The sequence below is a fragment of the Rhamphochromis sp. 'chilingali' genome (assembly GCF_963969265.1).
Source record: "Rhamphochromis sp. 'chilingali' genome assembly, chromosome: 4".
NCBI classification, from domain to species: domain Eukaryota; kingdom Metazoa; phylum Chordata; class Actinopteri; order Cichliformes; family Cichlidae; genus Rhamphochromis; species Rhamphochromis sp. 'chilingali'.
In genome coordinates this window covers 22,520,949-22,542,834 of record NC_137948.1, presented here as the reverse complement: position 1 = coordinate 22,542,834, position 21,886 = coordinate 22,520,949, and the positions used below count along the sequence as shown (strand labels likewise).

The 21,886-nt window shown below is 39.6% G+C and overlaps 2 protein-coding genes across 7 annotated transcripts; both read left to right on the top strand.

Moving 5' to 3' along the window:
* The first annotated feature begins 1,086 nt into the window (after positions 1 to 1,086).
* Positions 1,087 to 9,220, top strand: LOC308395217 (uncharacterized protein). Of its 5 annotated transcripts, none has more exons than XM_080879975.1 (3): positions 1,087 to 1,492; positions 1,605 to 1,778; positions 6,707 to 9,220. In XM_080879975.1, exon 3 carries the CDS (start codon positions 7,092 to 7,094, stop codon positions 8,712 to 8,714), a length of 1,623 nt encoding a protein of 540 aa, XP_080736101.1. In that variant the 5' UTR covers positions 1,087 to 1,492; positions 1,605 to 1,778; positions 6,707 to 7,091; the 3' UTR covers positions 8,715 to 9,220. The 5 variants fall into 5 exon arrangements, with proteins under 5 accessions (XP_080736101.1, XP_080736100.1, XP_080736102.1 ...); XM_080879974.1 differs by having other exon boundaries at positions 1,087 to 1,496; XM_080879976.1 differs by having other exon boundaries at positions 1,087 to 1,778; positions 6,717 to 9,220.
* A 2,807-nt stretch (positions 9,221 to 12,027) lies between these two features.
* Positions 12,028 to 19,726, top strand: LOC308395605 (uncharacterized protein). 2 transcript variants are annotated; one of them, XM_080880521.1, is made up of 5 exons: positions 12,028 to 12,127; positions 17,138 to 17,189; positions 18,065 to 18,220; positions 18,454 to 18,549; positions 18,719 to 19,726. In XM_080880521.1, the coding sequence occupies exons 3-5, from the start codon at positions 18,107 to 18,109 to the stop codon at positions 18,956 to 18,958; spliced, it is 450 nt and encodes a 149-aa protein (XP_080736647.1). In that variant the 5' UTR covers positions 12,028 to 12,127; positions 17,138 to 17,189; positions 18,065 to 18,106; the 3' UTR covers positions 18,959 to 19,726. The 2 variants fall into 2 exon arrangements, with proteins under 2 accessions (XP_080736647.1, XP_080736648.1); XM_080880522.1 differs by having other exon boundaries at positions 12,067 to 12,127; positions 18,057 to 18,220.
* The last annotated feature ends 2,160 nt before the right edge of the window (positions 19,727 to 21,886 follow it).

Genomic DNA, 21,886 nt, shown 5'->3' with positions numbered 1-21,886 from the left:
CTATAGGCCAGTGTCTCTTTTGTCACAGTTTTCAAAAGTGCTTGAAAAACTTTTTGCGCAAAGACTTGATAGTTTTATTGAAAAAAATCAACTAATAAATGAAAATCAATTTGGATTTTGTAAAAATAGATCAACGGCATTAGCATTGTTGACTCATTGATGATATTTCATCTGCAACCCATAATAATAAATACACCGTTGGGTATTCATTGATTTAAAAAAAAGCTTTTAACTCTAAATTGTATAATTATGGTGTGAGAGGAGTGGCATTGAATTGGTTAAGGAGTTATTTAGAAAATAGGTTGCAATATGTACATTATCTCAGCAATACCTCTGAAAGATTGAAGATTGGAGTGGCCACAGTGGTATCGATCGCTTAGAACTTTTTGGCAAAAAAGCAAAAAAAGGTTGTTTTCCCAAGATGTCAAGCTGTTCTTATAATGAGAGATTTTGTGAGAAACTCTGCTGCTTCAAAATGCAGGATATAGCCAAAGGTTGTTTTGGTGACGCCATGTAGTGTAGAAAATCTTCTAAAGTGAAAACTTTCCACATCCAGTTCCATTACAAGCACGTAAAACAACAGTAACTGATGCTGATCTGATGGCTTTTCAAACTACAGCAACTAAAGGGCTTTTTTGTTTTAATTTTCACTGAGGAGATGATGGAGCGGGTCAATGCTGGGCTCAGATCTACCCCCCGTCCCAATCCCTTTTTGTCCCCCATAAACCCCCCACCAGAGCGGCCAAAGGTTCGCCATCGAGCCCCACCCTCAACAGAGCAATCGAAGTCACATTGCCCAGCCTCGCCCCCCTTAGTTCCTCTTCATGCCCTGTCTCCGCAGTCTGATGCGTGATGTGTGAAGGGTCTGGGCTGCGAGGATTATGGCAGTGGTGACTTTTCCCAGGAGAAGCTGGGACCCTGTTTACTAGAAGGTTTTAAAATTTCTGTACTTTTAGGTGACAGGAGACATGTGGCCTGGTCAAAACACAGAGAGCTGCACTCTAAAAGATCTTTAAACATAGTAAACATACCTTGTGTGCCACAGACTGCTCCCAAACACGAGGGGACAAGTAATACCTCTGTTAAGAGAATTTTTATTTTAGTTAAATCATTAAAGTATAATCAAGTAGAAACAAGTATGCCTTATAATCAAGTGTTTATATATTTTCACACGGTAAAGCTTACTGTTGAAAAGAACACAATGTATTCCTTGCTTAAGTGTGTGAGATGTTTGACAAAGACAGGACATATACATGCATTCTTTACTTCAGTGTCTGCGATGTCAGATAAGCATGAATACTGCTGTGTCGTTGTTTTTCAGTTTGTGTGCAGAAGTTAGATAGCTAAGACAATGCCTGAGCTCTCCCCTCTTCAGTTGAAAGAGGAAGTATTATGTAACCCATTTTGCCTTATAAATAAAGCGAGTAAACGGTGCTCGGTGTGTTAGTCTGCTCAGAGACTCTCACCCGTGCGCACGTCTTTGAAACTCTGAGTCGGTCTGCCAGTGTCTCATTTCTCTCTTACTGTGTTTGAACAAATTGTCAACCCTTGACATTTAATTGGTCCTTCGTAGCCGGATAACTGACTGTTATTTTAACGTCTAGTTTTCCACAGACGGTCTCCATCGGATCCTGACGTCGTGACGCCTGCGCTGGAAGAAATCTGATCAGTAAAACGAAAAACCCGGGAACGTGAATTCGATCTCCGGTCAGCGTTCGGCCTTCACGGCTCCAGGACCCGATGAGCACCGGATCTTAAAACGCAGCGCCACAGTAGAGGTGAATATGACACGCATTCCACCAAGCGCTAAAATACGTTGATATTGAGATTTTCCTTTAAGTAGTGTGTAAACCTAGGTACGCCGACAGATCTCAGTGTCCATGCGGGACTAAGAAGACGACAGGCAAGAGCGAAATTCTAGAAAAATCGCTATTAAAAGTTCCGGTCGCTCTGGGAGTGGCTGCAACGGAACAGGTTTCCGGTCACTCAAGAAGAGTGGCTGAAGGTGAAGGTGTTACACAAATAAATAGGCCTACGGAAAATCTCAATAAAAATCATAGAAACGCGCTTTGTTTGTGAGGAGTGAGTTGTTTTTACGACCCAATACGCGGTCGAACCACTTCTCAAACTGTTTTCCTGTGTACACTCACGTATTGGTAAAGGTGGAAAAAAGGGTTGTGCTTCATCACGTAAAATTGATAACCGCTCTCTCAATTAGTGGGAGAGTAGAAGGCTGTTATCGAAAACCCATTCTCACTTTTTCATGCCAAAGAAGGTGTCACAGTTCTGACGTAATTAGTTCAAAATGGGTAACTCTAAAACTAAAGTAAAATTAACAGCAGATGAAGGATGGTTGGAAAAAAACTGTCCAAATGCAGGAAGAGTCAGTGCAAATAGGTGGAGAAATCCACATAAAATTTATTGCCCAGCCTGGCAAGGCAAATGCAATCAAGAATCAATAACTGCTTTAAAGGCTGCTTTACAAAAAGAATTATTTGAGGAAAAGAGCCAAAAGAAAAAAGCAAAACGCTTAGCAGAATGGCACCTTTTCAAGGCGTGGATGGTAGAAAACGATAAACGCATTGTTAAACGTGCCCAAAAGCAGGAAACTAAAGATAAACAGAAGGAGTTTTCATGATTGATCCAGAGACAGGCTTTATAGCCTTCTCAGGACAGCAACACACGGCAGGTTTTAAGCAAAGTAGGGGAAAGCAAAAAGCAGGACAAAGAAGAGATAGAAGAGATATGAGATGTTATAACTGTGGTAAAATCGGGCACTTTGCTCGAAACTGTAGAAATGTAAGCCAAGAACAGGAAGGTGGAGATGACAGGCGCAGACGCCGTGATGAATGACTAGCACAAGAAAAGGGAAGTGAAACAAGTGAAGGGGAAGTTTACAACATTGAACAACTGCTGCTAGGCTCAGAAGCAAAGCCCACCGTTATAGTGCACGTTAACGGGGTCCCAATAAAATTCCTTTGCGACACAGGTGCTTGTAAAACTGTCCTAACAGTAGAAGTCCCAAATTTAACCTCTTCAAAAGATACCTTAATCGTGAAATCAGCCTCAGGACATGTGACAAAACAGCATCTAACCGACCCCCTTTTTATGTCACATAGAGATAGTGGCCGTGCCTGCAAAAATCAGTGCATCTATGATCCATCTTGTCCACTAAATTTGTTAGGAAGAGATGCTTTAACAAAATTAAAAATAGGAGTTTTTCCTGAAGAAAGTGGCATGAAAGCCAGACTCCTACTCTCTGAAAGTCAGAGCCAAACTGAAGATATTTTTGTTTGTGAAGGTTTAGGTGAGCCAAATTATTACTGGGCCTTAGATTTACCAAAACTTGAACCATTAGAGGCCAAAGCTAATATGTACTTACCTGAGCACTCACATAGACAGGACCCAGCAAAATATCACAACACCTTGTGGTATAAATATGTCCCAGGTCCAGACAAAATTTATGATCAACAAGTGCACAGACTAGGACCGCAAAAACTAGTCCTACAACACCTGTATGTGACACAGAGTGGTAATGCAGTATGCTCAGTGTTACAGACAGATGCAGTGCAGCGCTTAAATAAGATATGCAACCCTCATGTATCTGTTGCACGCAACGACCAAACGCCTTGGTCTGAGTTAGGCACAGTGCTGAGAAATGTAGAAATGGACAGATATGACAAAATAGAGTGTGAGGACTGGCAAAAAGGCCGTAGAACTGGGTGCATGAGGCTAACGCTGTGTTGGCCGGTGACAGCCACACCAGCCACACATTTAGCCACAACAGAGCAAGATGAATGACAAGTATTAACAATTGAAGCACATCCAGAACTAGAGAAGCTGCCACAAACATTATGGTCTCAAGGACCCACGGATGTAGGCCTAATAAAAGGAGCAGATCCAGTAGTGGTGAAAACTACAACCTCATATAGGCCTGTAAAACCACAATATCCCTTGAGTGCAGAGGCAAAAGAAGGTATCAGACCAGTCATAGCAGAGATGCAAAAAGCAGGTATTCTCGTGAAAACTAATGAAGCCACGTGTAATACACCAATTTTTCCAGTAAAAAAGGCTAATACAGGAAAATATCGCTTAGTTCATGATCTAAGAGCAATAAATGAGGTAACAGAGCAAATACCTCCAGTGGTTGCAAATCCACACACAATTCTAAATCAAGTAACACCAAAAGAACGGTGGTTCTCTGTAATAGACTTGTCCAATGCCTTCTTCTCCGTACCTCTGCACCCTGACTCACAGAAGTTATTCGGATTCACCTTTGACAATCAAAAGTATACTTATACAAGGTTGCCTCAGGGATTCCAGAATAGCCCAACTCTGTATGCAGAGGCTTTGAGAAAATCAATGTCATCTTGTACGCTCCCTGCCCCAGGGCAGTTCTTGTTGTATGTAGATGATATATTGATCACAGGCCATACAAAAGATGAGTGCAAAGAAAACACATTAACAGTTTTGCAACATCTCGCAGAGCAAGGCCATAAAGTGTCACAGCATAAACTGCAATTGTGGAGCCAGGAAGTAACATACCTTGGCCACAAATTGACAGGACAAGGCAGGCAGCTGTTAGAGAGCAGAAAGATAGCAGTCCAAAATGCCCCAAAACCAGTAACTAAACAACAAATGATGAGTTTTTTAGGACTGTGCAATTTCTGTAGATGCTGGATTCCAGAATACGCATTACTAGCTCAACTACTACAGAACCTCATTTATGGTAAAGATCTAGCATTAAAAGACAAAGTACAATGGATTCCAGAAGCAGAAAAAGCTTTCGTTGATTTGAAAATAGCACTGCAGACATGTACCGTCTTAGCATTACCAGACTATGGAAAACCTTTCGTTCTCCATGTTGATGGTGCAGGAGGGTATATGAAAGCAGTCTTAACTCAAGCTTTTGGAGAAAAACAACGTCCATTAGCTTTCTACTCATGCAAACTTGACTCTGTAGCTGCTGGATTACCTACCTGTGTTCAGGCATGCGCAGCAGCAGCAGAGGCAGTTAAAAAATGTGCAGACATTGTTCTAGGACATAAATTGATCATCAAAGTCCCACATGCAGTGACCTCTATTTTGCTCCAAGCGAACCTCTCTTTCCTCACGCATGCAAGACAACTTTCTTATGTGGGGATTCTACTTACACAATCACACATAAAAATAGAGAAGTGTGGCCAGCTAAACCCAAGTACACTTTTGCCGACTTCTCTGGACGGAGAACAACACTGTTGCATTCAAAAATTAGAGGAAGATACAAAACCTCGCACTGATATATACAGCTCCCCCCAGAGCAGTTTCAGTAATGTTTTTGTGGACGGCTCAGCGTCAAAAGACATTCACGGTAGAAATTGTGTGGGTTATGCGGTCACAACTGTTGATAAAGTGATAGAAGCAAAAGCTCTCAGCTCCTCAAACTCTGCTCAAAGCGCAGAACTAACCGCAGTCATCAGAGCATGTACTTTATATAAGGGTCAAAGTGTTAATGTTTATACAGACAGTCAATATGTCTATTCAGCAGTTCATCATTTCGCTAAAATATGGCATAACAGAGGAATGACAACTTCCTCAGGCAACACAGTTCAACATGCAAACCTTCTAAAAAAGCTATTAGAAGTAATAACGTTGCCAAAAGAATTAGCACTATGCAAATGTGCAGCTCATCAAAAGGATGACACAGAAATTACGAGAGGAAATAACTTTGCTGACAAAGCAGCAAAAGCAGCTGCAGAAAAACAAATTGATGTTTTAACAACAGAAACCATAGATCTAATACCTTTAGAAATACTAGCAGATGCACAGAAAACAGCATCGCTGAGTGAACAAAAATCTTGGGTGAAAGATGGAGCAGAATTAAAAGACAACCTTATGATGTGTAATGGCAAACCAGTGCTTCCAAAATCTTTGCATAGAACTGCTGCTTTAGTGACACATGGGAAAACTCATGTGTCATCAGGAGGGATGATTAATATTCTTAATAAACAATTCTATACAAAAAATTTTGAAAGTTCAGCACAAGAGTTTATCAGAACATGTATGATTTGCCAAAGACACAACGCACAGGGAAATCTACGTCCAAAGCGAGGGCATTTCCCTATACCACCGCATCCATTTCACACTGTCCACATGGATTTCATAGAATTAAATGAATCACAATCCTCCAAATATGCACTTGTGATAATTGATGTATTTTCCAAGTGGCCAGAAATATACCCAGTGAAAAAAGCAGATGCAATATCAGTAGCAAAATGTCTATGTAATCATTTTATTCCAACGTACGGTATTCCATCTCTGATAAGATCAGACAATGGCACACATTTTGTAAATGAAGTAATAAGTAAAGTTTCTGAAGCTTTAGGCTTCAGCATAAAACATCACTGTTCTTATCATCCACAAAGTGCAGGATTAGTCGAGAGAACTAACGGCACAATTAAACAAAGGTTGAGGAAATGTATGGAAGAGACTAAAAAACCTTGGCCTGAATGTCTAAGCTTGGTTAAATTATGGATGAGAATAACTCAAGGAACAGGTGGTCTAACGCCATTTGAAATCGTACATGGCAGACATTTTCCACTCCCCATAATGAGTGAGCCAATTAATAAATCTATTGCAGAAACAACAATGGCAGAATGGATGACAAAACTATTTGAGAATAAAGAAGTGAGATTAAGCAATCAACTGCCGAGTGACTTTTCTTCAGTTTCTTGCAGGTTGAACCCCGGTGATTGGATTCTGATTAAAGTCCTCCAGCGGAAAAACTGGAGTGCTCCAAAGTGGGAAGGTCCCTTCCAGGTGCTACTTACCACACCCACAGCGTGTAAGATAGCCGAACGAGTTTCGTGGATTCATCAATCCCACGTGAAGAAAGTGTTTGCACCACAATAAGACGCCGGTTCCCCTGACTCTTACGTGAACCCCTGCTGGAGGACAGGGCTGAACGGGTTTCCCGCCCTGTGCTTCCTCGGCAGTGCTACTCACGTGGGAGCTCGGGTGTGCCTGGTCGCCCTGAAGATCAGACTGACCTATCCCACCGAAGAGCAGAACCAATAATAACACCAGGGACGCCTGAATAAAATCTCAACAAGATGACTGAGGAAAACAACCTGATAAATCCAGAAGAAGAACCAGCTTCAGAATCAATGCTAGCACCAGTTCCAGCCCCAAAGCTGTTGTGCTTGGGCGCTTGTGACATCAAACGAAAACTACTCATGTGCTACATATTCTGTCTAATGGCTATCCTCCTGATGACGACACTCTTTTGGTTGATGCCCAGTGGAACCCACAAGACAGCACCAATTATTCTCCGACCTAAGAGGTGGACCCACGACAACTCGCACCTGAAGGAGATAGACAAAGAACACAACCACCCGTGGCTGAACAATGCATGGTACCGGTATGTCCATGACAGAGTGCACAGAGAAGACAATGCCGCAAACTGCTATGTCTGCTCACATATGCCCACGACAGCACTCCATGCCACAGTGTATGGAAAACCCCCAACCAAGGCTGAAGCACTCTGCATATATGACAAAGCCATTACCGGGACCTGCTCAACACCAGGAAAACCTGTGATGGTGATAGGTGGATCCATAAAGGACCAAAACAGCAACACATGCCACAACACTACACAATATATAGTCCCACAGAGTGTAAAGTCTTTAATCTACAACATAACAAACTGCACCCACCAGTACCCAAATATAAACTACACCTGCAATGAAGCCTACTGGGTGCATATAAACGTCAGCCATAGAAAACTGAAATCATTCTCAGTTGTTTTGCCACCTGACATACAACACCCAGTGTGCTTTAACTTCACAGGAGCAACCGGACAAACAGGTACGCCCCAGGGTCTGAAGAAATTAGGACAAAACCGAAACTGCTCCATGATCCTGGCGGCACCAGATTGGGATGGCATCGGCTCATCGACAGGTACATACTGGGTACAGGGCGCAGCTTGGGCGTGTGGCCTGAAAGTCTATTTCATGCTGCCACCAAACAGCACCGGACTCTGTGCCCCTGTTCTGGTATCTGACCACACCTTTAAGATGTCAGTGAACAGCAACACCAGAGCTAAACGTAGCACAGGCCTCAAGCCCCATGATCCATATCTTGGTTCTGATGTACCAGATGACTTCAAACTCTGGACCAAGAGCCAGAAGGTAATACACGCTTTGTTTCCATGGATAGGAGTAGGGAAACACGCACTACGGATAGAAACCCTGGACTATCGTTTTGGATTATTTTTAAATGCTTCAACCCGCATTAATCAAGGACAGAATGAAGAAATTGATGCAATTCGCATCACTGTCATGCAGCACCGAGTGGCTTTAGACATCATTCTCGCAGAGAAAGGTAGTCTCTGCGTATTGTTTAACACTACATGTTGTACCTACATACCTGATAACATCCATTCATTAAACATGACAAATGCTTTGAATGTTTTGAAACAACTGAGCGGCTCTTGGAAATCTCTACTGATTAAAGGCCTGTTGGCCCTTTTCAGTGTGATGTTACTATTTTGCCTTTTCATTGCTTGTATTATCCCATGTCTGAGAAGCATAATGACAAACATGTTCAAGCGTATGTTAGGAAACCATGTCTTGGCTCAGTCAGTTATGGAGGATCCCTATCGTCAGTATGGTATGCTGAGTGTGGGAGAGAGAGAAGAAAATCTCTATGACAATCTTGACAAGCTTGTTGTTTAATTATTTCACTGAATGACGTGCAAGTTGAAAATGTGACTAACAAGTGACTATGCATTGAGTAAAACATGTGAAATATATTAACATCAGGAGGGAATGTTAAGAGAATTTTTATTTTAGTTAAATCATTAAAGTATAATCAAGTAGAAACAAGTATGCCTTATAATCAAGTGTTTATATATTTTCACACGGTAAAGCTTACTGTTGAAAAGAACACAATGTATTCCTTGCTTAAGTGTGTGAGATGTTTGACAAAGACAGGACATATACATGCATTCTTTACTTCAGTGTCTGCGATGTCAGATAAGCATGAATACTGCTGTGTCGTTGTTTTTCAGTTTGTGTGCAGAAGTTAGATAGCTAAGACAATGCCTGAGCTCTCCCCTCTTCAGTTGAAAGAGGAAGTATTATGTAACCCATTTTGCCTTATAAATAAAGCGAGTAAACGGTGCTCGGTGTGTTAGTCTGCTCAGAGACTCTCACCCGTGCGCACGTCTTTGAAACTCTGAGTCGGTCTGCCAGTGTCTCATTTCTCTCTTACTGTGTTTGAACAAATTGTCAACCCTTGACAACCTCTAAAACACTTAAGTTGGCTTTATTAAACATTAGATCTCTAGCTGGGAAAACATTTTTAATTAATGATTTAATCACTGAGCACAGCCTTGATTTTATGTTTTTAACTGAAACTTGGTTGGACCAAAGTAACAGTGGAGCTGTTCTCATCGAGACGACCCCTCCTAACTACAGTTTTATCAGTGAGGTCAGGGCGAGCAGGAGAGGAGGAGGGGTTGCTGTCTTATTTAATGAATCATTTCAATGTAAGCAGCTATCTCCTGGAAGTTTTCAGTCTTTTGAATATGTGGCTTTACAGCTGAAGGCCCCATCCAAAGTTGTGTTTCTTAATGTTTACAGGCCTCCCAAATACTGCACAGACTTTTTTAATGACCTCAGTGAACTGCTGTCTGTGATCTGTGTTGATTTTGACTGTGTAATTATTGCTGGGGATTTTAACATTCATGTGGACAACCCTCAGGACAAAGGGACTAAAGACCTGAGTAACACTCTGGGCAACTTTAGGCTGACTCAGCATGTAACAGAGGCCACACATAATAGAGGACACACTCTTGACCTACTGATCTCCAAAGGCCTGAGCATTTCAAAGGTTACTGTGTCTGATGTGGGCCTGTCTGATCATTACTGTGTTTTCTTTGAAAGTAAAATCTCAGCCCACACAAATATATCAACAACAGTGATCACAAAACGGTGTATAACTGAACACAGTAGTGCAATTTTTAACCAGGTCTTCCCATTAACACCTGACCTGTCCAGAGGGTCAGTCAATGAGCTCGTCAATAGCTTCAATGCTAACATGTTAAATGTAATGGACACTATTGCTCCCATTAAGGTGAAGGTTATCTCTGGAAGGAAAAAGTCTCCATGGAGAAACTCCACACTGGTGAAAAAAGAAAAAAGAGAGTGTAGGAAAGCTGAGCGCAGATGGAGAAAAACAAACCTCCAGGTTCATTATGACATTTATAAAGAGAAACTTCACAATTATAATTTACAACTGAGGAATGCAAGGAGGTCCTACTTCTCTGACATCATCACTAAAAACAGCCATAATGCTCGGGTCTTATTTTCTACAGTTGACAGGCTAACAAACCCCCCTGTGTCAGTGGCAGCTGAACTTCATTCGACCATGGCCTGCAATGACTTTGCCAAATTCTTCACTGAAAAAATCCAAAAAATTAGACAAGCAATTGGTACATCAACAGCAGATCCAGGATATGTACTGTGTCCACCAAAAAACTGTTTAAACACCATGAAACAGTTTCAACCTATTAACAGCAAAGACCTGGAGGACATCTTAGGTCAACTGAACTCCTCCTCCTGCTGTTTAGATGTCCTGCCAACAAGTTTTTTCAAAAAGGTCTCAAAGACTTTAGAGTCAGACCTGTTACAGATCGTCAACTTTTCTTTATTATCAGGTGTGTTTCCAGAATCACTAAAAACTGCTGTAATCAAACCTATACTGAAAAAGGACAATCTTGACAAGACACAAATGAACAACTACAGGCCGATCTCAAATCTCCCGTTTTTAAGTAAGATCATTGAAAAAGCAGTTTCCCAACAGCTCAGTTACTTCTTAAAACAGAATAATTGCTACGATGCCTTCCAGTCAGGTTTTAGACAGAACCACAGCACTGAAACCGCTCTGACCAAAGTGTTTAATGACATATGTCTGAATACAGACAGTGGAAAAATGTCAGTCCTAGTTTTACTGGATCTCAGTGCAGCATTTGATACAGTTGACCACAACATATTACTCAAACGACTGGAGAACTGGACAGGTCTTTCAGGAACTGTACTAAACTGGTTCAAAACATACGTAGAAAACAGGAAATACTTTGTATCAATAGGTAACTTCACATCTGAGCAGACAAGTATCACATGTGGAGTTCCCCAAGGTTCCATCTTGGGACCCCTTCTGTTTAACATCTACATGCTCCCACTGGCACAGATTATAAACAACAACAAAATAAACTATCACAGCTATGCAGATGACACACAAATATATATCACAATGTCACCAGGAGACCGAGGCCCTGTACAGGCTCTTGGTAAATGCATTGAGGAAATCAATGACTGGTTGTGCCACAATTTTCTCCAGCTAAACAAAAACAAAACTGAGGTAATAGTCTTTGGCGCCAAAGAAAAACGATTACAGGTCACCAGAGAACTTCAATCTATACATCTAAAAACCACAAACCAGGTGAGAAATTTGGGTGTAGTGATGGATGCAGACCTAAACTTAGAAAAACACATTAAGACAATAACAAAGTCAGCTTACTATCACCTCAAGAATATATCAAGGATAAAAGATCTGATGTCTCAACAGGACCTGGAAAAACTAGTCCATGCATTCATCTTTAGTAGGCTTGATTACTGTAACAGCATCTTTACAGGTCTACCTAAAAAATCAGTCAGACAACTACAGCTCATTCAGAACTCTGCTGCTCGAGTCCTCACTAAGACCAAAAAAGTGGACCACATCAGTCCAGCTCTGAGGTCCTTACACTGGCTGCCTGCACTGAAAAAAGTGATATTGTCTCCTTTTAAATATAGCATATTATATTTTGGTATATCTTTTCAATTCAAATGAGTAATTCCTGTCTACATATATAATTCGAGTAACTCCAGAATACATTCCCTGCGTTTTAATCCAATTAATTTTAGTTAATTAAATGTAGCTCAAAATGCTTAAGTATGTTTTTCATAGCCTCCTGCTGGGCCATTTTGCGCATGCGTTAGGACAGGCCACCATTTTGCGCGCGGACTGAAGAAGCGGACTCTTTGTGTGCTGCAAGCGGGCTCAAGTTAATCGCACAACTTCATATAAAGGTGGTCTAGCTTCGGTAAGTAAACCTTTTACGGTCGTTTTTGTTTTATTTTTTTACCTCAGTCAAAGCATGTTGACTCTTTAAGACGTGTGCACATGGAGAAAGAAGTCTAAGTAGTTGTACACCTCTGAACTTTGTCATGAATTTGACTTAAGCTAGCTATGTGCTCTATTAGCTACTGCTCTAGGATTGCCAGGCTTCTACCGTTCTACCTTTAAAAGCCGGAGAGCAGTCAAATGCTGGAAGTGGAAGCTAAATCATAGTCATTCATATGTATATTAGGTTGTTAAATAGGAATTCTGGAGGGAGGGGAGTGGGGGTGTGTGATTGAGGGGGTGGGGGAGTGGAGTGTTTCAGTTTGCCATCTTAGGGAGAAATCAACACACATGGGTGTAGGTCCTTTGTTGCTGACATTTATTGATAAAAACAGTACAAAAACCAACCATTTGTACACATATTTACAAATAATAATAAAAAGCGAGTGAGTACATTACAACATTTTCAGCAATCACTCACAATCCTGGCATGGCGTGGCAGCAGAGGTTGAAAACACCTAAGAAATAAGATAAATTGTTATTTCCATAGCCCTTTTACACACAATGAAACACATAAACATAGAACCACAAAAGACCTGCAACATACCTGAGTGGTGAATTCATTGCGATCTGTCTGTCTAGTGGATTGAGGAATTTCCCTGCGAATCCTGTTGACTGTGCCGAGGATGGTGGTTTTCCGTCTAAGAAGTTTTTGCGCAAGTGAAAGCGATGTGAAAAAATTGTCCGTGGTAACATTTCTGCCCTTGTCTACGAATGGTTCCATCAGCCTCATTACTACATTTTCAGAAAGTCTCTCCCCAGTGGGACGATTGGGGTCCTTGCCAAGATATGGGAAGACATTGCAAATGTACTTGGATTTTAGGTCGCAAGCCACCCAAAACTTGATCCCAAACTTGTCAGGTTTACTTGCAATATTCTGCAGGAAACAGCACCGAGTCTTTGATGGGAAAAGCTGTTCATCAACGGTGATATGTAGACCAGGGTTGTAGCACGTGATGCAGTTGGTGACAAATGATCCCCACACACTGGAAATTGCAGCAAACTTGTCAGTCTTTGCTCGATCACAGCGGGTGGACTTGTCATCAAAGCGTAGGTGTTGCATGATGTCTTGGAAGCGGTTTCGTGCCATACAGGGAGTGCAGAATTATTAGGCAAATGAGTATTTTGTCCACATCATCCTCTTCATGCATGTTGTCTTACTCCAAGCTGTATAGGCTCGAAAGCCTACTACCAACTAAGCATATTAGGTGATGTGCATCTCTGTAATGAGAAGGGGATGCAGAGGGATGCAGCAGTCTCAAAATTGCAAAGCTTCTGAAGCGTGATCATCGAACAATCAAGCGTTTCATTCAAAATAGTCAACAGGGTCGCAAGAAGCGTGTGGAAAAACCAAGGCGCAAAATAACTGCCCATGAACTGAGAAAAGTCAAGCGTGCAGCTGCCAAGATGCCACTTGCCACCAGTTTGGCCATATTTCAGAGCTGGAAGAAGTCTGCATCCTTCAAGAAAAACATGATTTTCATGCAGGACAATGCTCCATCACACGCGTCCAAGTACTCCACAGCGTGGCTGGCAAGAAAGGGTATAAAAGAAGAAAAACTAATGACATGGCCGCCTTGTTCACCTGATCTGAACCCCATTGAGAACCTGTGGTCCATCATCAAATGTGAGATTTACAAGGAGGGAAAACAGTACACCTCTTTGAACAGTGTCTGGGAGGCTGTGGTTGCTGCTGCACGCAATGTTGATGGTGAACAGATCAAAACACTGACAGAATCCATGGATGGCAGGCTTTTGAGTGTCCTTGCAAAGAAAGGTGGCTATATTGGTCGCTGATTTGTTTTTGAATGTCAGAAGTGTATATTTGTGAATGTGGAGATGTTATATTGGTTTCACTGGTAAAAATAAATAATTGAAATGGGTATATATTTGTTTTTTGTTAAGTTGCCTAATAATTCTGCACAGTAATAGTCACCTGCACACACAGATATCCCCCTAAAATAGCTAAAACTAAAAACAAACTAAAAACTGCTTCCAAAAACATTCAGCGTTGATATTAATGAGTTTTTTGGGTTCATTGAGAACATGGTTGTTGTTCAATAATAAAATTATTCCTCAGAAATACAACTTGCCTAATAATTCTGCACTCCCTGTAGTTCCAATTATCTGTGGGTTTCCCAGGTTTGCTGACCAGCAGTCATTTACACTACCTTTCACCCCAATAGAAGCGTACGCTGCAGATGGAGAGCCAACGGCTAAGGCCAGGAGAAGTATCTCGAGTCGCCTTCAGAGCTTCCTGTGTTTCATCACTCTTGACATGCTTCATAGCATTCAAGAATGGACTATTCAACATGCACAGCAAACGGAGCATGTTCATTGGTTCATGGACCTCCCTGAACTAATGGCATTTATTGCAATTGTGATCTTGCGGGGGGTTAACAGGGTTCCATCTGTAAATGACTGCTGGTCAGCAAACCTGGGAAACCCACAGAATGCAAGAAAAATCAGGCCACTGTGCGATGTGTTCACTGCTACAGATACACATGTGGTAAATGCAGACTACAGATACCATGGCAGTGCCAGGATTGTGAGTGATTGCTGAAAATGTTGTAATGTACTCACTCGCTTTTTATTATTATTTGTAAATATGTGTACAAATGGTTGGTTTTTGTACTGTTTTTATCAATAAATGTCAGCAACAAAGGACCTACACCCATGTGTGTTGATTTCTCCCTAAGATGGCAAACTGAAACACTCCACTCCCCCACCCCCTCAATCACACACCCCCACTCCCCTCCCTCCTGAATTCCTATTTAACAACCTTATATACATATGAATGACTAGCCAATTTAGCTTCCACTTCCAGCATTTGACTGCTCTCCGGCTTTTAAAGGTAGAAACACAAAATGATGGCTCCGCGGGGGTTTAAGAGTAATTGTATTGATGCGTTAAAATGTCATATGTTTTTAGCTTAGTTCTTGTGGCACACTTTGTACTAACAAATTATGGAACGAGGCAATTTCTCTGTAGTTAACTGTAAAGTTCACTGTACAGTCGCCTGCAGTTTTAAGTGGAGAAATCGTCCCTCCCGCCACAACATTGGCATTAAGGAATAGTCGGGCGGGGGAGGGGGCTTCTGAACGCACCTGCACAGTCAGGGGTGCAGTAGGAAATAAGTAGGATTGGCGTTGCACAACGTCTTTTGTGCAGAAAAAAATAATGGTTGTAAACTGTGGAGGAGAATAACTCAGTGGTTGCCAAAAAGAGTGAGGTTTGTCAGGACTGAAATTAACTCAGAAAAGAAGTTGCTTCACTTGATAGAGCTGTTGAGTGCAAGACCTGTCAGCGGTCTGGTTTAGCATTTAAAGCCTCGCTACGTGCTTCCAAACCGCTGCATTTAATCTCAGAGAAAACTAACACAGAGAAGTAAAGCAAGTGTGTAAGTTCATCTCTTTATGTTTGCATAGTATTTCCATGTTGAGCTTAACAACCGATGTATGGAGCCACAGCTGGACTGGCTGTCGGAGTTTTGTATTGAGGGGAAAGGAAGCGATTTGTTTCGTACTTCAGCTAGAATGAAAAAAGACACAAAGCTGGAGTTATTCGGTGTCTTCATGCTGAACAGCTAAAACTTCTTCCCTCATTCTCCCCCCTCCCTCTCCTGTTGCTACTTCAATCATGAAACTGATCGATTATCAGGTGATCGGCTTTTCTGTCGCTAGTCTCTCTCATTTGTTAGTCACCCAGTTTGCGCTAGAAAGAGGAAAACGGCAGATAAACAACAGCAGCACGTTTAAGCTTGATAAGCTGTTGCTAGAATTTTTTTAATATTACTTCTAGTATCCGCTTATGTTTTCTGGAGCCACAGCCGTAATAGCTGCTGGTCATGATAGTTTGGATATGTGGTGAGAAGGAAACATGAAGGTGAAACCAGGAGAAGTTTTTACTGAATCATTAGAGCTGAACAGGTAATGAAGAAACAGGTTTACATTTTAGGTCACATGAATGAGTTGAAGGGAAGTTATGAACTGTTTCTGAGAGACAAATAACTCCAGGATCCTTTTTTAGGTAGCTGACAGCTGGTAACTGTGCAGGGGCGGATCTAGCAAAGTTTTGCCAGGGGCCAGGTAGGGCATTAACAAGGAAAGGGGGGCACAAAGACATAATTTTCTTTCTTATTCTCATTTAAAATGTCTAGCTTTTAATAAATAATTATTCTAAATCTTACTACCAAAGTGGTGATCTGGTTAAATGTATAGAGATCCATTATTGTATGTAGTAAATATTAAGTCTAATATATGCCCTAGTAATAGTAGTACATATAGCACTTTTTCCTTTGGGAAGGTACGCTGTCTGCGCTGTCTGCAACTGTATTGAAGAAAAATGTTGAATCAAATTATTATAGAAAAATAATTGATTTCTGTGCATTAAAGTAGATTACGTCAATTAAGCATTATCAGGCGGAGGGTGCGGGGTGATTTCCTAATATTTTTGCTGGGAGTTGGCAGTCCTATTAGTTAGTTTAATATTTCTATGTACTGTTTAGAATACCTGAATAAGGAGGATGGTGTAAGTTTTTTAGGTTGATCAGTATTGCTGAAGTATAAAATATTTTGGGTGCAGTGTATTTTTTGCATACAGGTATAACAGAATAGCTTTAATGTTTTGTTTTTAAAACTGAGTATGAACTTATACAAAATGCAGCAAAATATTTATAAAAACAGTTTTATTTATTATAAAATACACTATATCGGATTCATATCGGCATCGGCAGATAATCAAATTTATGATATCGGTATCGGACATAAAAAAGTGGTATCGTGCCATCTGTAGTTTGCACAGAGGCACAAGTAAGATTTGTTTTGTTACAAGGGAGTATCATGAAGTAATGCACTAATGGCTTGGAAACGGTAATTGTTTGTCTTTCTAAAGTTTTTTTTATTTTTTATTTGTCTTCCTTTTCTGGCAGATTTTCTTCCCCTTATGTGTTACTGTTTATTCAAGAAGATGGTGTTATTTTGGTAAGTACATGCAAATTCCTTACATATTTATCACAACAGTATTTGTCACAGTATTGCAGGGACAAGTTTATCTATCTCATCTTAAGGGTTCTTGTGATTATTAATATTGATATTAATTAATATCAATTAATATATATGATTAAATTTCTTTTATCCAGGACAAAAGAAAAAAAAAACTTGCGAAAGTGAAATGAAAAACAGGAATTTAGTTCTTGTGAGTTAAGAGGATGCAGAGCATAGGGTTAGATGGAGGTGGATCATTCACTGTGGTGATCCCTGAAGGAAACAGCCAAGAGAAAAAGGATCAGATTGCAAAAAAAAATGTGGTTTGTTTGCATACATGAGTCTTTACGGTACCCACAGGACTCCTGAAGTATAAGTACTCTGAAGTTTGCAGAGCAATTTCAGAGATGTTTGGGGCTTACATGGCAAGCATGTTTTTAGTTGCACATCTAAATTTTCTCTGCTCTCTGTTGCTGATGGCAGAGTTCTGCCCCGCTGACCTCACAGGTGAGACACTCCCACCAGTGGACAAAGAGCACAGGAAAATGTGTTGCCAACCACCTGAAACAGACAAATATCTGCTTTTTAAAACCCTTTAAACCCGTTAAATGGACTGATGCCATTCATTTCTTCTTTGATTAACAGTAGTAACATCCTTCATGCACTGTATACTAACCCATATGATAATCATGCTTTATGAAGTGATGGCAATTGCATTGTAGCATTTAATGAAGAAATAACAAAATAATCATACCAATGATTAAGCACCAGTCTTCTTTTTTTCTGTGTGTGTGTGTGTGTGCGTGCGTGCGTGCGTGCGTGCGTGCGTGTGTGTGTGTGTGTGTGTGTGTGTGTGAGAGAGAGAGATACAGGTAAATGCTGAATTCCAGTGTATTACAACACTTCAACTGGAGATGACCTTCGCGGCACAGTTAGACAGAATTACACCTCAGTTGATGACAGTTTTCCAGAAGAAGGGCGGTGTTTCTGGGCAGAAACTTGCCCACCACTTGCAGATCATGCAAGAGGTAAATCTGAATATTGCAAATTCTATTTGGATTTCTTTTGTCTTAAGTGGCAAGTCACTGGTGAGTCCAATAAGCCGTTTTAGGTGACCAGCCAAGCAATCTAAATTTTGAAATTTCATATATAAATTTTATTTACTATGTTTGAACTGACATATGATAAAATTTACTTATTGCGAATGTCAGACATTGTTCTTTTTTCCAAATTGGTTTAATCAGCAACTCTCTTTAAACAGGCTGAAAGTGATGTTAAAGTGAAAAGGGAAGCAGTTCTCAGGGCACTTTGCCTCTACCTTGGTGAAGAGGACGGAAGCCTTATTCGGGAGTTCTTTGTAAGTCATTTAAGTCATTGTAAGCAAGTCGTCTATACACACACTTTTTAGATAGATATCTGTGTGTGTGTGTGTATTACACACACACACACACACACACAAACGACTAGATTGGAATTTAATTGTAGAGTTAATTGTTTTTTCTTTTACCTTTTTATTAAATGTTTAGGACATTGAAGGAGATGATATCCAGAGAGACCTGAAGAAGCACACCATGGGCATTTATGTCATCAACAGGGAGGATGGACAAAATGGACATTATGATGACATTGGAATATTTGTTGAAGGGGAGATAGTCATGGACAACATTGGATCTCTGGCCCAAGCTTGTGCATTGATGCTTGGAGTAATCTATGCACTAAACCTAGCCTTCCCCAAGGAATTGAAGGACTATTATGAATTCATTTAGAAAGTGTTGATGGGATTCGATGGTGAAAAGCTCTCCCCCAAAGTCTTTGGGCTGAAGAACAAAATTGCTACTGGATAGGAAGATTTCTAAAATAACACATCAAGAGAATGCTGTTATGTAAATTACCAATGACTGGTGCTCTTGTGAATAGGAGTGAAACTCTTGTACAACCATCATTTGTTCTGTGTTATGTTTCGATTGAACATTTTAACTTTCAATAATGAATGTTTCACGTGTGGTACATTTGAGTAGCTTGAAGAGCAACTTTGTAATTATTCAGTTATAGCTGCTGCCCTGCGTATAATCAGTGTTAACTCAACCGAATTTAAAAAAAACAAAAAAAACCATTCATGATTACCACACTGCAGCACACTGGTAACACTTTAAAGACTATTAATTGTTTTGAAGCGAGTATGTTAGGTCAGAAAATATGTAAAACATTCAGAATCTTCAAGGAAGGACTAGAATGGAAAGACAGTGGTCAATAAGCAGTAAGGAAAACACAAGTTTAATTTTAAGTCTAATTACCTTATTAAAATGCAATTTCTAAATATGGATCGCAGAACAGCAAGTCTGAAACTGGTTAGTTTGTGGATGCATCAGTTTCTAATTGTGATACATTATACTGCTGGTAGTGTTTTATTCTTTTATGTAAGGAGTTTTTTTTTTTTTTTTTTAGAGGAAGAGAAACATTGGTTAACATTTCTCTTGTCTGTTGTTTCTGTTTTGTTTGAATACAGCTTTTTAAAGCTACTAGTTCATAGGCAAAAGTTTTGTAATTTGTATTATACAAATTGCAGCAATTTTTCTTAGAGATGTGGATTCTTATTCTGTTTGCAACAAATTTTGCATTAATAAATGATGTGAAAGAATGTTGTAGTTCTCATTATTGACGTTTTTAAAAACTACAAATCAGGGTAAGCAATATTTTTTAAGTAAACTTAACTTAATTGAAATAGAGAGAAATTAACAATTTGATTGATTTGAATATAAGTTTGGGACATAAGTGTAAAGGAAACAAATTATTCTGGTACATTTAACACGACCTTAGTTGGACTTACTAATAATATTTGACTAAGACGTATCCACAACAGTTAAGTTAAAGTAGCTTAAAAATATATGTTGGTTTTACTCGCTTAAATTAAATTCAGTGTACTTAAAAAATATTTCTGGATTCAAACAAATTTATTTCGTGCAACCACTTGTCATAAAAAAATTGAGTAAATTGAACAAAACATTTTTTTCAGTGTGTCCGTTAGAGGATAGACTTTAAAGTTATGATGCTGGCCTATAAAGCTCTGAATGGTTTAGGACCAAAATACATCAATGACCTCCTGACCCAGTATGAACCATCCAGATCCCTCAGGTCATCTGGATCCGGTCTTTTATCAGTTCCCAGAGTCAGAACCAGACACGGAGAAGCTGCATTCAGCTTTTATGCTCCTTATATCTGGAACAAACTCCCAGAAAGCCTCAGATCAGCTGAAACACTCAGTTTATTTAAATCCAGGTTGAAGACTCACCTGTTCTCAGCTGCATTTGAATAAAGCACCAAATCCACACTTTAAGCTTAAATTTCAAAACTTACATTTAACTACTGATTTTATCTACTGTTCTGATTTTATCTGTTTTGATTTTATATACTGTTGTTTGTTTGTTTGTTTGTTTGTTTGTTAATTAGTTAGTTAGTTTATTTGCTTGTTTTAATCTATTTTAAATCATGCTTTTTATTTGTTCTTGTTTCTAATGTCTCTGTAAAGCACTTTGAATCACCTTGTTGTTGAATTGTGCTATACAAATAAACTTGCCTTGCCTTGCCTTGCCTTAATTAAAGAACTCTAGATAGAGAAATCTGTAAATCCATAATCAAACTCCTCTGAATTGCCAAAACTGACTTTCATATTTGGCATAACTATGATTGTATGTATCACAGTACGTGGATAAAGCACAAAGATGAAAAGATGGACCACTGGTCCTACCTTTAGTATTAGCTTATGGCCGTTTGCTATTTGAAATAACAGAGAGATGCAATTAGGCTAAAAATGAGCTCATTGGCTGTGAGCCATCAATGACAAACAGCCTAAATGAAGAACATAACAAATCGGTGAAAATTAGAGGAAGCGGGCTTTCAAGTGATTAAAATGTGGATGAAAAAACAGAATTGCTAAATGCATTTTATAAATACTAAATGTGTTTGATTATTGGATAAAAATTGAGTGCTGTCTCTCCAAGCAGCAAATCCACATTGAAAGATTGAAGATTGTATGTGACGTTCCTCAAGGTTCTATTTTGGGACCTAAACTTTTTAATTTATATATTAATGATATCTGTGACGAATCAAAAAGGTTAAATTTTATTTTATTTGCAGATGACACAAATTTTTATTGCTCTGGAGAGAATTTGAAAGATTTGGTTGAAATTATGATTTCTGAGATGTTAAGATTTAAAAAATGGTTTGATGTAAATAAATTATCTTTGAATCTGACAAAAACAAAATTCATGATATTTGGCAATTGTGCAAAGGAGGAAGAAGTCATTGTGTCCATTAATGGAGAATTAATTGAAAGAGTTACTAAATTTCGCTTTTTGGGTGTAATAGTAGATGAAAAATTTGACGTGGAAATCACATACTGAGTATATTAGAAAGAAGATGGTTAAAAACATTTATATTTTGGGAAATGTAAGAGATTTATTAGACCACAAAACAATGCGCATTTTATTTTTTTCATTGTTTTTTCCATACTTTAGTTACGAAGTTTGGGGGAATACATATGAGAATACTCTAAAACCTCTAAACTTATTACATTGCTTCTGTTTTTTGACTTTTGGAAATTGGGTAATGAATTTTCATGTGATATCACACCTTATCAGTTGGCAAGAGGCCCTGCTGGGGGGGTTGGTGGTGTGCATGTAGAGGCAAGTTTTATG

Coding starts and splice junctions, on each gene's coding strand:
- LOC308395217 (XM_080879975.1), top strand. CDS start 7,092: ATGACTGAGGAAAACAACCTGATAAATCCAGAAGAAGAACCAGCTTCA.
- LOC308395605 (XM_080880521.1), top strand. CDS start 18,107: ATGACCTTCGCGGCACAGTTAGACAGAATTACACCTCAGTTGATGACA. Junction 18,221..18,453: donor ACTTGCAGATCATGCAAGAG/GTAAATCTGAAT, acceptor CTCTTTAAACAG/GCTGAAAGTGATGTTAAAGT. Junction 18,550..18,718: donor GCCTTATTCGGGAGTTCTTT/GTAAGTCATTTA, acceptor TTAAATGTTTAG/GACATTGAAGGAGATGATAT.